Below are 16,656 nucleotides of genomic sequence, written 5' to 3' on the forward strand. Positions count from 1 at the left end.
CAAATTTTCGTTGTGGGATTTTGATATTATTTTTGTTAAAATAATCGCATTCGTAATTTCTAAAATCTCCGAAAACAAAGTGAAAGAGATTAATACGTTAAAAATCCGTGTAAATTTCTTCTTGAATTTGTTGCTTTGTTTTAAATTAAACAATTTTTTAAAGTGAGCTTTGGTATTTAACTCATTTTCTGGTTTAACTGTTTATTTTAGCTCCTAGTGAGCCATTAAAGTTTAGAAACATTACTTATGAGCCATACAAAGTGAAATTACAATGGCAGAAACCTACCGATCCCAACGGACCCATCAATGGTTATACGGTAATACGCAGAACGAACACTGAAGTTGAACATCTTAACACAAGTAACACTTCTCTGACAGTCGAGAATTTACGTTCTTGGACATTATATGAATTCAGTTTATCTGCATTTAACACGTGGAATGGAAGTCTCTTAAGGAGTCCAGAGAAAAAAATTGAAGTTAAGACCAAACATCCAGGTATTTAAATTAATAGGAACTAATTAAAATTAACACTAACCAAACTAACGATGGCCGATGCATGTTGTTTATTGAATGGATTGCAGAATTTCCTGGTCCCTACTCGCTTAATTTGATCCCGTATAACTCAAGAACTATGAATGTTACCTAGGAACCCCCAAATTGCATAATTATAGCATCAATGGATATCATGTTACTTGGAATGAAAGCAATGAGTTCAATTAACCCTGTGTTGCAAGTAATAACTGTACGTGGAGGAATGAAAATTCTGCAAAATTTTTGACCTCAGATTTGCACTCCGCTACGAATTATGCTTTCTATGTCTATGAGTTTATTAAGAGATGTTGGTGAATATTTAATGAGCAATATAAGTTGTTCTACTGGAAAAACCAAAGATAATTTCTAATTTGAATTGCCTCTAAAAATTTATATAATCATCTTTCTTCTAAATGTAATTGCATGTATACTCAGTTTAATGCAAAATAATGAAATGTTTTCATTTTGGTCTGCAGAAAATTCAGAAATTTTCTTTGTTCCAGTGCCTGTATCTCCAACAAATGTTAGTTGTCACAACTCCAGCAGTACTTCTATTACTATCAAATGGGGGGAACCATCTCCATACGTGGGAAATATTATAAATTACACAGTTAACTACTGTAAACTTACACAGAATTCAGCAAACAAGAATGAAAAGAATGAAAATACAGAGACGAAAAACCTGACTTTAAACGATTTAGAGCCGTATACAAAGTACGAATTTAAGGTTTCCGCGTGGACAAGTAAAGGCCAAGGCAAATGGAGCACATTAATTATTTGTCAGACGAGTTCTTCTCGTATGTTCTAAATTTAAATTAAATAATTTAGCAAAGNTAAATTTACATCTTTATCAAAATTTATGAAAGGCCGTAAAACATCTTTAATATGCAATTTCTCTTTTCTAAACAATTACTTAGTGTCATTACGGTTTCATTAATTATTGCAGAAATATCTTTTTTTCGGAGACGTATAAATTATGAGTTTTATTACGTCTCTTGTACTCAATTAATTCAATATTTTTTAATCTTTGCGTACCATTTTCATCAATTTCGATTGCCTTATTTAGAGTAGTTAACCAGCCACCCAGTAAATTATTTTTTTCTAGACTTCTAATTGTACTGCAAACTTGACTGCCATACTCTACCATTTTTAAAACATTTACATCGTTACTTTGTAAATTCTTTTGAAATATTGAAAAAATTTCAATCACATCCGCGAGAAAACTTAATAACGTTAGAGTATTTTTATCTATCAATAAATTGTAATATCCTTTTGCATTTCGTTCATTTGATTGGTTGAAATATGTTACAAGCACTTGCCACGATTGTAAAATTGAATTTATTAAATATTTAGTGAATTGAGTCCAATGAATTTCAAAAAAATTTGGGAATGTTACTAATTTTAAATTCTTCTATTCAGATATTTTTCTTAACTCTGCAATTCTAATTTCACTTTTATGAAAATAAGAGGTAATCGATGAAACTCTATTAAATAATTTTACTTCCATAACATCACATGTTTCAAGCTAATTCACTCCTAAATTGAAGCGATATATTAAATTTAATAAAACATGCATGATATTATAGTTAGCTACATTTATAGCTGTTTATTTACACTATTCTTAAAATATCACAATATATATATATTAAAAATTTTTTTTAATAGACAAACCAGAACAAGGGAATCTCAATATAACTAAATTACCCACGTGGTATAAATGTACTAAAGAAAAAAATTGTACTAAATATCAAGCTACACCGAATTCTTGGAATCCATTTAATGGTAAAATTTATGGTTAAAAGTTTTTAAAACTTTTAAAAGTAATAAAATTGAGCATGAAAATGATTTTTTAGTAAATGAGTCTGTGAAATGTAAACCAGTTGGCGACAGTAACTCGTGCAAGATAAACTATACTTTGGGGTATGATAACAGATGTAAGAATAATAAGATTAAAGATTATTGTAATGGACCTTTAAGACCAGGCCTTCGTTACAGGTAAGCGATTTAAACATTATTCCAAAATATCCAATTGTTTCCTGACTATTTATAATAATTATGATACAATAATACTCTTTGAATTCTTACTTTTAGCATCAAAATTAGGGGATATACAACCTCAGGATTCGCTGAAACTCCTCCCATTTGTACAGAAACAGGTATCTAAAATTAAGTTTGTGGAAGTTCTTGCTTTCTTTGTTATTAATTCTGCGTTTTTTGTTTTGTTTTAGAACCCGAAGAAGCTCAGAAACCAAAATCGGGCATTATAGTTGCTGTTGTTGTTAGTTTATTGTTCTTAATGTTATTAGTAACCGGATTTTTTATTTATAAGAAATTTGGAATTATCAAGTAAGAATAAGAAGTGTTTTTTAAATAAAACTTTTAGATTAATTTGTAATTTTTGAATTATTTATAGTAGATTTTTTGGGAAGACCGTAATGGAGACTTCAACAGAAACGAATGATATCAGTTTTATGTCAGTTATAACCAAGTCTAGGTAGATAATTTATGAATGTTTTTGACTTATTTAAATGCTGTTTTTCTTTAAAAATCATGGAAATTAATTATAATTATATTTATAGACCCGTAAAATTAAGCGCATTTGCCAGTCACGTTAGTGCTATGATGGCAGATTCTGCTCTGAGATTTTCTCAAGAATTTGAAGTAAAAACATTACCTTTTTTATTCTTTTGATATTTTTTAGATGTTACAGATTATAATTAATAAGTTTTTAAAATTTTAAACGAAATTTTTTGATTAATTAGGAGCTGAAATCTATTAGTCCAAGTCATTCTTGTAGCGCTGCACAGATGCAAGAAAATAAATTAAAAAATAGATGGATTAATATATTACCATGTAAGATTTTTTTAGAAAATATTCTCCTCTATAATCTCTATATCCTTGAATATATTTGTATCTTTTAATCAAATTATCTCTAATTTTTCATTGATAATTTTAATAAATTTGAAAATATTTATATCTCCGTTATAGATTAAGTTGTCACATTATTAGTTAATCAAAAAATACAGATAATTTCAGTATTTTAAATGAAAGATTTCAATTAAATTAACTTATTACCGTGTTTTTGTAAGAGTTTTCTTTTATTTTCGTTTTTTAGTTGACCATTCCAGAGTTAAGTTACTTCCAATGGATGATGAACCTGGTTCTGATTATATTAATGCTAGTTATATACTGGTGTGTAAAATTTATTGATGATAAATTTGAATTTTTGAATTATTTTTATAACGTAATTTTAAAAATTTTAGAATTAATTTTAAAAAACACTTTGTATTTTTTTATATCTATCTACTATCTTTTACATATTCCGATATGAATTAAGCTAGAGACTTAAATATGACTCCCTTTTTATAAATTAATCAACAAATTGTTAGAATTTCTCAGCTTCTAACAATTTAATTTATAAATTTTTATCTAACATTTATTACTTTTAATCTAAAATGCTTACGATTTAGGTGTACTTAAGTGTGTTAAAACCTAAATTACGTTATATTAAGTAGTGAATTTTAAACCTGCTTAAGTGAGGCGATCGGTCAAAAAATGACATGCATATATTTTTATATTATTTTTTTGGGGGCTCGGAACCTTGAAACGTCGATGGTTTTTAGTTGGTAACTCGATTTTGTTCACGTACATTGTAGCTTAATAACTCTTATGTCTTTTGTCGAAAATTTCTGAAATTTTGCTAGGTGGTTTTTGTATTATGGTGATTGATATTGATGCTATTAAATTTTGGTGGTTAAAGGTTCAGAGGAGGAAGATAGAGGGAGTCGTATTATATTTCGAATAGGGTCGGAGTTAATGAAGATTTTACTGATAATTGACATTAACATTTTTCTTTGATATATATATATACATGGCTTATATATATATATATGGCTTATATATATATCAAAGAAAAATGTTAATGCCAATTTTGATTTTTTTTACTATAAATTAAAGATAAAACACCATTTAGAATTTTCCAGTTTCTAACAAAGAAAAAAATCAATAAATAGATGTAAGATTTATTTAGAAGTTTTACCGTAAAATACTCGGGATATTAAAAATACAGTATTACGCCTACGTTAAACCTAAATTGCGCTATATCGAGTGATTAAATCGATAAAGCAAATTTCATAATTCGATATAGAGCCACTTTTATTGACCATATTTTTAATTTTTCGATACCAGACAAACAAATGCGAAAAATCAAGATTATTGAATGAACTTTGTACTTGTGTTTACAAAGTTTCAAATGTAAATTATATTTCATAATTAACTTGCTTAAAAACTAATTTCTCAGACAATTTACTAAGTATAAACGACGTTAATTACACAGAAAAGATCACAATTTACAAAATAAGGTAAATACCAATAAATATCCCACTCTTCTAAACTGTTTTCTTTTAATTGGTAGTATAGTTTCTTATTATGGAAGGATCACCTTGAACTTATGTCTCTTCTTGTCCTTTATGTATCAATTTATGACACATCTAGATACTGAGAAAAGAATAAACTATCTTCGGAAACAAATACGATAATAGCATTAGTAAAAGCGAAAAGTCAGACAACACACAGATTTATTTTTTTATGGCTGAATGGACAAAAAAGAAGCCTTCGTCAGTGCGATCTATATATGGTTTAGACCCCTCCCGAACTTGTTTCTTTTCTTCCGACACACCACAACAGGTGCAAATCTGAAGCCCACCTAGTCCCAACAGCTTTTTTTAAATTCGTGTTCGCTTCCTTGTGCAGATTTTTTTTACTAGTATTGTAAACACAGGTGTTCTCACTTTCACTTGGATTTCTTATTTTTCTACTAAAAGAAATGCGTTTACATATTATTTTTAATTGTCTACTTGGACTTAATTTATTAATAGGACATAAGCTGGTGTTTAAAGATTGACACAGCAATGAGAGTTAGTTCAGGAAAGAACAAAATTTCTTTATTATATTACCTGTAGCAGAAACTATTACTACAGGTAATATAATAAAGAAATTTTGTTATTTCCTGAACTAACTTTCATTGCTGTGTCAATCTTTAAACACCAGCTTATGTCCTATTAATAAATTAAGTCCAAGTAGACAATTAAAAATAATATTAGAATTAAAAAGGACAGTAAGGCTTTTACAATTTAGAATCAAATGCGTTTACAGTTTAGTTTTTAGTGTTTCTCCTGATCGTTTTAATGTTTAAAGTCGTTCAGAATATTGAGTTTACATTGTTTAAAAATACGTCTATAGAATTGTTCAATTTATGTTTTAGATCTTTGTTTATTCGCTCGTATATACATGACACAAAATATTTCATATAAAGTTATATCGTGTATAAAGTAAATGTACAGAATTGTGCTTATGTGTAGGATTTAATTTATATACGGTTTATATTGTCTAGAGCAGTGTTTCTCAACCTCTAACGAATCGTTGCCCCCTTCAATAAAACCGTTACGTAGTATCGCCCCTTCATTTCAAAATTCCGATGCCGAGGGCCAAGGCTAACGCCAAATTCGTACTGCATTGAATAGACTAGTGACTAGTATAATGTTATTTGTTTAATTATTGTACGATATAACGAATAAAATATCTAATTGTTCTTAATATAANCCCCCTTTAACTTAGTATCGCCCCCTTCACTTCACTTCACTTCATAATTCTGATGTCGAGGGCCAAGGCTAACGCCAAATTCGTACTGCATTGAATAGACCAGTGACTAGTATAATGTTATTTGTTTAATTATTGTACGATATAACGAATAAAATATCTAATTGTTCTTAATATAATGTTTTACTATATCGCCCAGTAAATTGTTTTTCGCCCCCCAAAATATAAATTGTTACTAATCGCCCCCTCAACACGGAAAAACGCCCATATGGGGCGATATCGCCCCCGTTGAGAAACACTGGTCTAGAGCTTACTTTACACATAATGTAGACTATATACATTACATTACAGCTTATAAACTAAAACTTATACCACGTATACTACTATATACATAAATAAGATAATTCTGTTATCTATACTAATATTATAAAGAGGTAATGTTTGTAAGTTTGGATGTAGGGGTAATCTCCGAAACTACTCATCCGATTTCAAAAATTCTTTTACCAATATTTAGAATGGAACTTCAGGGTGGACATAGACTGTATATTATTCCGGTAAACATTAATATAAATTAAAGATAAAACACCATTTAGAATTTTCCAGTTTCTAACAAAGAAAAAAATCAATAAATAGATGTAAGATTTATTTAGGAGTTTTAGCCTAANTATAATGGAAGGAACCTTCTCTAAAATTTTTTAGATGCATGTAGTAAAAAATCCTAAGATATTTATCATAAAAAGTTGCTCGAAATAATTTACAATATTTTTTATACATTGCAATATTTTTTTAATTTGAAATAATCACAAATTGAAGTTTTACTCTCATATAATGTATGCATATTTAAAATAAGGATTTTTTTAGATGCATCTAGTAAACTTCAGGACAAAGAAGAGGACATTTCTCAAAAATTTAGCTAAAAGTGTACTAAAATAATTTACATAACTGTCTATACATTACTCTTAAATTAGGAAGAAGTGGGCATAATTTCAAAAATCCCACTAGAAATGGAAGATTTATTGTGGGCACAACGGAGTGAACCTTTCCTAAAAAATCTTCTATATGCATCTAATAAAATTCAAGATAAAAAATAAGATAAGGATAACAACCTTCACCTTTTTATCAATAGTAATGTTGAACTTCCGCATCTATATAGGACATGCTAATACTAATAAACATGTTGATCCTGACTATTCTAAAGACACAAATGGATCATGTTGCATATGAAGTTTTTTGATATTTAAATTTTGGGTTTTTTTCAATGAAGAATCTTGATAAAATTTATATATACAAATGATGATAATATATAGATACAATTCCAAGAATTATTTGTAAACAAATTTGTAATCCTTTCAAAATTGGGACGTGTGGGTGGATTTATGTCAACTTTTATTGGATTTAAATGAATATAATCGTTTCATTTTTATGTTTATGCTGGCAGTTTTTAATTATAATTAACATAAAACCCAATCAAAATAAATTAATTGTGAGTAATTGTGTATATATGTTACGTATGTTCTGTCAATACGTATTCGTTTTAGTGAAAGACTACATAGTTCAGTAAACGTCTCCTTATAATGAAGCTTAAATTACATACTTTAATGAACATCGTTACAGTTAAACATAGATTTTGTATATTGAATTAATACAGTCGTTATAATGAAGCATATGTACCGTACAGTACATTAATGACTATCCTTGAACAGCCAGATGGACGAGGCAGTTAAGACGTCACCTTATCGCTCTGGGGAACCCGGGATCGAATCCAGGCAAGAAGCCCCAGGAATTTTTCGTGGGCGGTCTGTCGTGGATGTACTGGACCCCATCTCACTGCCTGGCATCCCCACTGTGTGCATGGTAGAAAGGCTCTCTTAATGTCTTATAGGGCGAGGAGTTAAAAATAAGAAAATCATCATCCTTATTAGAGTGATATATATATATAGATTACTTAATTCATTCGATACATACTCATTCATGTTTTATTATAACGAGGATATATATAGATATAGATATGTAACGAAACAGGTTATATGGCTACTCAATACACTCGTAATAATGAAACATTGTTCAGATCTTTGATACAGTTTTATGATAATTTAAATATTTTTTTATAAAATCTGATGTAAGCCGTAAAAACTGTATAACCGAAAACATGTAAGAAATTATCTAATTAGCATGAATGAGACATTTTGTGTAATCAACAACAATGTAAAAATTAGCTGTTTATTCTAATCAAAGAAAACAATTTTTAAAATTCGAACGAAAAAAAAATTAAATTTAATATCTAAAAAGTCCATCTTTAAGAAGAAATATTTTTTAATTAACGAAATTTGAAAAATGGTGTCAATGCTTTAAAGTTACCTTTAATCGCTTTTTTTAAAGGTTAAATTCCAGTTTTTTTAGAAATTATTTAGAAAATTAAATTGTTTTTAAGATCCGTAAATCATTTTTATCGAGTTCTTTTGCAATTTGTAATTGCAGTGGATGCAGAGATAATCGATTCTTTTTCTTCACCTCGCTTCAATCTAATACATAACATCTTCAACAATATATTGAATTTATTGTAAAAAATTTACATTTAAATGTTTGTAATTTTTAATGTAATAAACGAAAAAACTTTAAATTTTAAAAACACCATTTTCAAATAAATTTATATTAAAATATTTTAATTATTATAAAGTGCTTTATAAAACTCGTATATATTGGGATATAAGAATATAAAAACCACGTTAACAATTTACGATCACGTTTACAATTTAGTCTAAAAATTTATGTTTTTTTTAAATTTTTTGACAACTAAATGATTTTTTTTAATCTTAAAAACTTATTTTTGGAAAATAATATAATTTTTTCAAAAAATACAGTTTAGTTCCATAACGAAACTAGTTTGATGCTCACGTCGTTCTTACGATACTGACAAACGTATATCACATAGCTTCATTACCCGAGGTTTTTTGGATATTTTTTGATACCCTGAAACACATGAGATCGTCTAATAATACCATTAATGTAAATGTTATTTATACCAAAATAATTCTTATAAAGTTTAAATAACATCGGTGTTAGTGTTAATCACGTATAAAAAATTCACTCGTTAAACTTATTTGAATATCTAAGAATTACCTTAAAATATCACCTAAAAATGCATAAATTAACATTATCAAAAAATATATAGCAAAAGTTTTATTTGCGGTGTGTTTAAAAATCTAAAAGAAACGTTAAAAATATGTAAAATATACGTAAATAAAATTATCTAAAATTAATATGAAAAATCTAAAAAAACTAAAAAGTACTGTATAGAATAAAAATAATCCAAAAAAATATATACAGATTAACGTATTAACGTATTCAGGTGTTGTTTACTTGAATATCTAAAAATATACATAACGTGTAAAAAATTGACTTGTAGTCTATTTGAAGATCCAAAATCGCGAAAAATATCTAAAAAATATACAAATTGAATATTGTTTAAGAGAGAATGTAAATGTCTTAAAGTGATACCAAGTTTCGATTTAATTCGGATTTGTTGGAATCGAAAGAAAGAAGAAAAAAGGAAATGGGTTGACAACAGATATCAAATAGCTTTTACTACTCTAGTCATGTTTACAAATCTAAATACCCGGAAATTGCTTGTTCTTTGTTAAAATTATTGTTTTCATTTCACTTGGTTACTCAGTCTATACCTTTTATTAAATATAAATTTCTTAGAGAAAGGGAAAAACATTGTTTTTTTTTTTTATATTTTTAGAAATGAATAACGTCAATAATTCATTATCATATATTTTCAAGAGTATCGAGTTATATTTGTTTATGAAAATTGAATAAAATGTCATTTTTCTCTGATGTTATTCTAAAATAACAGTTTATAGCTATTGATGTTTTTTAGGATATTTTAAATAATTCTAACAATGTATGAAGATGTGAGTTTATGTTTATGTTCAGTATTTTAGGGGGTTTGAAGGGAAAAAAATGTTTTTTTGTAGAAGAAAGAAAAATGATAAATTTGATTTTTTAGAAATATATATATATATATATATTTCTTTTCGATCTAATANGAAAAATGGTGTCAATGCTTTAAAGTTACCTTTAATCGCTTTTTTTAAAGGTTAAATTCCAAATTTTTTTAGAAATTATTTAGAAAATTAAATTGTTTTTAAGATCCGTAAATCATTTTTATCGAGTTCTTTTGCAATTTGTAATTGCAGTGGATGCAGAGATAATCGATTCTTTTTCTTCACCTCGCTTCAATCTAATACATAACATCTTCAACAATATATTGAATTTATTGTAAAAAATTTACATTTAAATGTTTGTAATTTTTAATGTAATAAACGAAAAAACTTTAAATTTTAAAAACACCATTTTCAAATAAATTTATATTAAAATATTTTAATTATTATAAAGTGCTTTATAAAACTCGTATATATTGGGATATAAGAATATAAAAACCACGTTAACAATTTACGATCACGTTTACAATTTAGTCTAAAAATTTATGTTTTTTTTAAATTTTTTGACAACTAAATGATTTTTTTTAATCTTAAAAACTTATTTTTGGAAAATAATATAATTTTTTCAAAAAATACAGTTTAGTTCCATAACGAAACTAGTTTGATGCTCACGTCGTTCTTACGATACTGACAAACGTATATCACATAGCTTCATTACCCGAGGTTTTTTGGATATTTTTTGATACCCTGAAACACATGAGATCGTCTAATAATACCATTAATGTAAATGTTATTTATACCAAAATAATTCTTATAAAGTTTAAATAACATCGGTGTTAGTGTTAATCACGTATAAAAAATTCACTCGTTAAACTTATTTGAATATCTAAGAATTACCTTAAAATATCACCTAAAAATACATAAATTAACATTATCACAAAATATATTAGCTTATTTGAAAAATCTAAAAATATATATATCAAAAATTTTATTTGCGGTGTGTTTAAAAATCTAAAAGAAACGTTAAAAATATGTAAAATATACGTAAATAAAATTATCTAAAATTAATATGAAAAATCTAAAAAAACTAAAAAGTATAGAATAAAAATAATCCAAAAAAATATATACAGAATAACGTATTAACGTATTCAGGTGTTGTTTACTTGAATATCTAAAAATATACATAACGTGTAAAAAATTGACTTGTAGTCTATTTGAAGATCCAAAATCGCGAAAAATATCTAAAAAATATACAAATTGAATATTGTTTAAGAGAGAATGTAAATGTCTTAAAGTGATACCAAGTTTCGATTTAATTCGGATTTGTTGGAATCGAAAGAAAGAAGAAAAAAGGAAATGGGTTGACAACAGATATCAAATAGCTTTTACTACTCTAGTCATGTTTACAAATCTAAATACCCGGAAATTGCTTGTTCTTTGTTAAAATTATTGTTTTCATTTCACTTGGTTACTCAGTCTATACCTTTTATTAAATATAAATTTCTTAGAGAAAGGGAAAAACATTGTTTTTTTTTTTTATATTTTTAGAAATGAATAACGTCAATAATTCATTATCATATATTTTCAAGAGTATCGAGTTATATTTGTTTATGAAAATTGAATAAAATGTCATTTTTCTCTGATGTTATTCTAAAATAACAGTTTATAGCTATTGATGTTTTTTAGGATATTTTAAATAATTCTAACAATGTATGAAGATGTGAGTTTATGTTTATGTTCAGTATTTTAGGGGGTTTGAAGGGAAAAAAATGTTTTTTTGTAGAAGAAAGAAAAATGATAAATTTGATTTTTTAGAAATATATATATATATATATATTTCTTTTCGATCTAATAGTAAAACGTATGATAAATATTCATGTTTTTTGTTGAAAAATTTGTTTAAAATTTATCATTTAAGTCTAAAAAAATATTACAGATTAAATCTAAAAATACAAATTTTTTAGATTTAACTTTAAAAAGAATTAAATTTTTTGTTATAAATTTATGTATTTCATTTATAACATTGTTATGTATTTGTTTCACTCATTTAAATCTATAAAAGTTTGATTTAGATTTTTTTAGATTTATACACATCTGTAAAATAATGTTAAAAAGCATAAATTTAAAATATGAATTTTCTAAAAGTACAATTTATTACATTTAAACCTGTAACACATTTTTAAAAAAATAAAAAAAAAATTAAATATTTTTAAATATTTTATTAATCTAAAAATCAATTATATATCCAAAAAATTTATTATAACTAAAAAATTTATATAATTTTCTAAGACATTCGTTTAATTTAATTTTTGCATTCTTTTATTTTTTAATTAAAAATTATCGTTTTTATTGCTAATTAAAGTGACATTTAATTTATATTTTAAACATCAAAACTGTAAAAAGTCTTCAAAAAATTTCAACGTTATCCAAGTTATAAAGTAAACAAGTTCATAAACATCAAAAAAATCATTAAAAATTTTTTTCTTTTAATAAAAATTTTTGAAATAAATATATTAATGAATTTATTTGATAAATTAATTAAATTTTATGGAATTTAATTAAAATGAATTTACCACGATTCCAAATTTATTAATTATCTTCTAAGAAATTTTCAATGAATATAAACATATCATAATTAATTACCATCAAAGAATTATTAAAAATAAATAAATAAATATGTTTTTAGATAATTATTTTCTAAAACAACCATTTGTAAACAGCTTAAAAAAGTCAAATAATATCATACATCTAAAAATTACGTATTAATTATCACAAGGCACGCGCCAATGAATAAAATCGAGGTTTTCAGAAAAGCTAATGTTAAAAAAGAAATATTTTTAGTAATAAAAATAAGGTTTTTTTCAATAAATAAATGTATTATATAAAAGATTTATTATTTTTCCAATCTAATTAAGCTTTTTATTTATTCTTAATTTATTTATTCAATTTATTATTTACGTATATTTACAGCAAATTGCGTGAATTTTATTTATGTTCCAACGCTAATTCTTTTTCCAATGACATTTATTTTCGAAAAAAATTTATCGAAAAAAAATCGGTTTATAGATAAATAATGAAAGTAATTATCTAAAAACAGAACAAAACTGTAGACTCAGGTAATGTTTTTAATGAAAAAACCCGAATTTTATTGACCTATACTATGATATTTCATCATTATAATGTGTGATTTTAGAAGAAAATAATTATAAAAAATAATTATAACTACATTATTTATCATATTTGTTTGTTTAAATATTTTTGTGGGAAAGTTTTTATATATTCAATTATTTAATTTTCTACTTTATAAATTTATTATAAGTTGTGTAACTGGAAAATCAATTTTTCGTGATATTTCTTGAATTTTTAAAAATATATATTTTAAAGAATTGTTTTATATAAGTTGAATTTTTTTAGTAAAGTATTATAAGTCGCATTTATATATTTTTGTAATTATTAAAAAGTAAAATAATTAAATATTTGTACTTTTAGAAAGTTGAAATTATACTTTTCAGTTCATAATAATGATATAAAAATAGTTTTTAGATGATGATAATATAGTATTATTATCTAAAAAACAAAACTGTAGCAATTTTTTGTTGTTTTTCAGAATTTTCAGAATAAAGAAACAATAAATTGTATTAGATAATATTGTTTTTAGATGATTATTACAAGTTTATGCAACAATAAATTTTTGTTTGAGTTTTAAAAAATGTTTAAAGCAAAATAAATTATATTTATTTTAAAATCAAAAAATAAAATTAAATTTAGAAGATAATCAAATAAAGTTTATATAATTTTAAACAAATTGATAAAAATTTTATAAACTTTTATGCAATGATAATTTTTAAATAGATACCAATATATAAATATATTTCCTGTTAAACAAATATCCTGCCTTTTAAAATATATGTATTTTTAAATAGTTTAAATATAGAAAAAATTTCAAAAAAAAATTTTTTTTCTTAAAACTCACCAAAACAGAAAAAAATCATCGTTTCAAAAACTACAATTAAAATAAATTAAAATGTTACAAGTTATATGATTGGCCGAATAAATTACCAATAACAACATCGATCAACCTTCCCACAATTCTGTGCTGAAATTATACAGAAAAAGAAAACAAAAAAGCACCAAAATAAAAAAAAAAATACAGGAGCATTTTACAGCGCCACCTCAACGTATAAAAGTGAGTAGTTGCACTGACATAGCTAGACTTTCAGCATCTCCCTTCGTGTCAATAACAAGTGTCTCAAAAAACACACACACAAAAAGGAAACTAACAAGGTAAGCAACGTCATAATACTTTCGCCGTTCTCTGTTTTTTTCCTATTGTTCTAAAAAAATCAAATCTGTTTTTTTCTAAATTAATATCTTCTAGCCTGTCAATTATATGCCATGTCGCATATAAGTTTTTCTTTTTTAATGATAAGTATATATATTCGTGTTATTTTTAGTATCTGAAAACTTTCATTTCACTCTGAATTCTTTTGTTATTCGTTGTATTTTTGTTAATTATACTAAAAACTCAATCTTTTCTAATTAGTATAGCGTGTTAATTGAGTGTTACTCGCAAATTTTCTTATGATAATATATATATATTAATATTACTTTTTAAAATCTAAAAAGCTTTCACTTTTGTCTTTCAGTAATCTGATTTTTAGATATTATTCTCTAAAAAATCGGTCTTTTCTGAATTAAGATACGGTATTTTGTCATCAACTCGTAAGTTTTTTTGATGATAAATATATATATATGTTAATGTTAATTTCTGAATCTAAAAACTTTCGTTAACTCTGTGTTTTGATGTTTTAATAACTTGTTCTTTCTGTCAACAGTATATTAAGTTGCTCGTAAGTTATTAATTCTATTAATGCTATTTTTAGAATCTAAAAATGACACTCTACTCTAAAGACCTATATTACTATGTGTTTTTAATACTATTCTAAAAACATTAAGTAATCTCTAAATTAATGCTTTATATTTTTTTAATAAACAGCATTAGTTATTTTGATGATGAATATAATAATTTCATTTTACTGGAAAGCCTTCTACTATACTACTTTGTGTTCTAAAATCTCTGCCTTTTCCAAATTATCAATAGTACAGTACATACATTGTATTGTATCAATAATGTTGTATTGATTGTTAAGTTTTTAGATAATAAATTTCGTATTAATATCATTTCTAAAATCTAAAAAATTTCCTCAAATTCTGTAGCTGTTAATTGTGTTTTAAGAGTCAAGGCGATTTTAATTTGTTCTTGTTAAAATGCTACTTATAGTATATAGTGTCTGATTTTTTTATTGATTCAAATTAGAAACAATTTTGTTGCTAAGGCATTACCATCAAAAAATACGATAAAAAAGATCTACTCTTAGTGACTATTAAGGTACAGATTTATTAGTTAAAGTTTTCTTTCTTGGATTTTTTCTAAAAAATCTAAACCTCTACGAAGTTTTTTCTCATCCTATGTTTAGTATATCATAATTAGAAAAGATTAAAAGAATTTTTGAATTAAAAAAAGAACACAATTAAGTCGTTAATGAGTGTTTTTAATGGCATTAAAACGTCACATTTTCTTCGTAAATTGCATTGATAAGCTGTAAACAAAACAATAAAGAGGATGTTTCTTGTGTTAGTTTCCTAGCTTCTGGTGTTTTGTATGGTATCAGCGGGGTGCACAAACAGAGATTATCTTTCTTTGTTAACTCGATTTTTAATCTAAACATTTTCAAGACATTTACCTGAGCCATAAATTAATTTGTTGTCTCGTTACGGCTCGAATTTTTATGGAGTTTTGTGTTTCTGGGGTAGATTTGGGGCCAAATTTACACATAAACTACATCTTAAAACATCCGTAGTTTAGGGCCTATAATTTCAAACTTATTGTCATTTAGTGAATGAAATGGGTATCTGTTACTGTACCATAGCACAGGAGCCTAGAGGATAGAATGTATATAATTCTGAAAAATTATTATATTATAAAGCTACATTTTGACTTTAAATAAGTTCTAAAATCACTTTGAATATATACACTTTAGTGCACTATATGTTATTTATGCCCCACTCTCTCTCCTTGAATGGAAATAGAGATAACATTCCTAGAAGAGGATTACAAATAACATTACACACTCACAGGAATTCGCTTGTTTATACAAAATATTTCTATGTTTTCGACTGAAAATAAACAACAAAACACATTGATGTTCTATGAAACAATTAGTAGTAAGAATTTTTAGAAAGTAGTTTTATATGTCACTGCAATTACTCGAGATGGATAAACGATAAATTAGTTTAGACTCATTTCTGATGAATACATTAAGGTGTTTTAGTTAAAATAATTATCTTAACAGTCATACTGATGAAAACAGCACTAATTTGTGAAGAGAGATAAGATGAGATTAATGAGATTCACTTAAGAGGAAGGAGGTATTTTTCGTATCTTATCTATAGCATGACACATTTTGCATCTTTGTTTCGTGTTTGAAACAATGATAATTTTTGTAAATTCCCGCTTTATTCTAAAATTGTATATATTTTATCGATTTTTTAAATTAATTTTCCATAGACGTGTATCCAA

At 25.5% G+C, this 16,656-nt stretch overlaps 2 protein-coding genes and 1 long non-coding RNA gene across 4 annotated transcripts in view; all 3 read left to right on the top strand.

Annotated features, from left to right (window-relative positions):
• LOC111624055 lies at positions 1-1,328 on the top strand. Its single transcript, XR_002756511.1, has 2 exons — positions 1-495; positions 1,035-1,328. It is a non-coding gene; the product is annotated as an uncharacterized LOC111624055 (long non-coding RNA).
• An 845-nt stretch (positions 1,329-2,173) lies between these two features.
• LOC111624063 (tyrosine-protein phosphatase 10D-like) lies at positions 2,174-3,770 on the top strand. 2 transcript variants are annotated; one of them, XM_023366844.1, is made up of 8 exons: positions 2,174-2,313; positions 2,385-2,526; positions 2,623-2,687; positions 2,760-2,877; positions 2,945-3,025; positions 3,111-3,192; positions 3,294-3,384; positions 3,647-3,770. In XM_023366844.1, the coding sequence occupies exons 4-8, from the start codon at positions 2,828-2,830 to the stop codon at positions 3,739-3,741; spliced, it is 399 nt and encodes a 132-aa protein (XP_023222612.1). In that variant the 5' UTR covers positions 2,174-2,313; positions 2,385-2,526; positions 2,623-2,687; positions 2,760-2,827; the 3' UTR covers positions 3,742-3,770. The 2 variants fall into 2 exon arrangements, with proteins under 2 accessions (XP_023222612.1, XP_023222613.1); XM_023366845.1 differs by having other exon boundaries at positions 2,948-3,025.
• A 10,459-nt stretch (positions 3,771-14,229) lies between these two features.
• Positions 14,230-16,656, top strand: part of LOC111624064 (bombyxin A-2 homolog) — a 6,679-nt gene continuing 4,252 nt past the window's right edge. Inside the window, exon 1 of the mRNA XM_023366846.1 lies at positions 14,230-14,360. The gene's annotated coding sequence lies outside the window, so the exon portion shown is untranslated. The remainder of the gene's footprint in view (positions 14,361-16,656) is intronic.

The sequence above is a fragment of the Centruroides sculpturatus genome, unplaced genomic scaffold (genome assembly GCF_000671375.1).
Source record: "Centruroides sculpturatus isolate CEXI.00-Female unplaced genomic scaffold, Cexi_2.0 scaffold323, whole genome shotgun sequence".
In the NCBI taxonomy this organism is placed as follows: domain Eukaryota; kingdom Metazoa; phylum Arthropoda; class Arachnida; order Scorpiones; family Buthidae; genus Centruroides; species Centruroides sculpturatus.

What these genes read in the sequence shown, in the direction of transcription:
- LOC111624063 (XM_023366844.1), top strand. Translation starts at nt 2,828, where the DNA reads ATGTTATTAGTAACCGGATTTTTTATTTATAAGAAATTTGGAATTATC. An exon ending in TCAGTTATAACCAAGTCTAG is followed by an intron (nt 3,026 to 3,110) that starts GTAGATAATTTA and finishes TTATATTTATAG; the next exon opens with ACCCGTAAAATTAAGCGCAT. An exon ending in ATGGATTAATATATTACCAT is followed by an intron (nt 3,385 to 3,646) that starts GTAAGATTTTTT and finishes TTCGTTTTTTAG; the next exon opens with TTGACCATTCCAGAGTTAAG.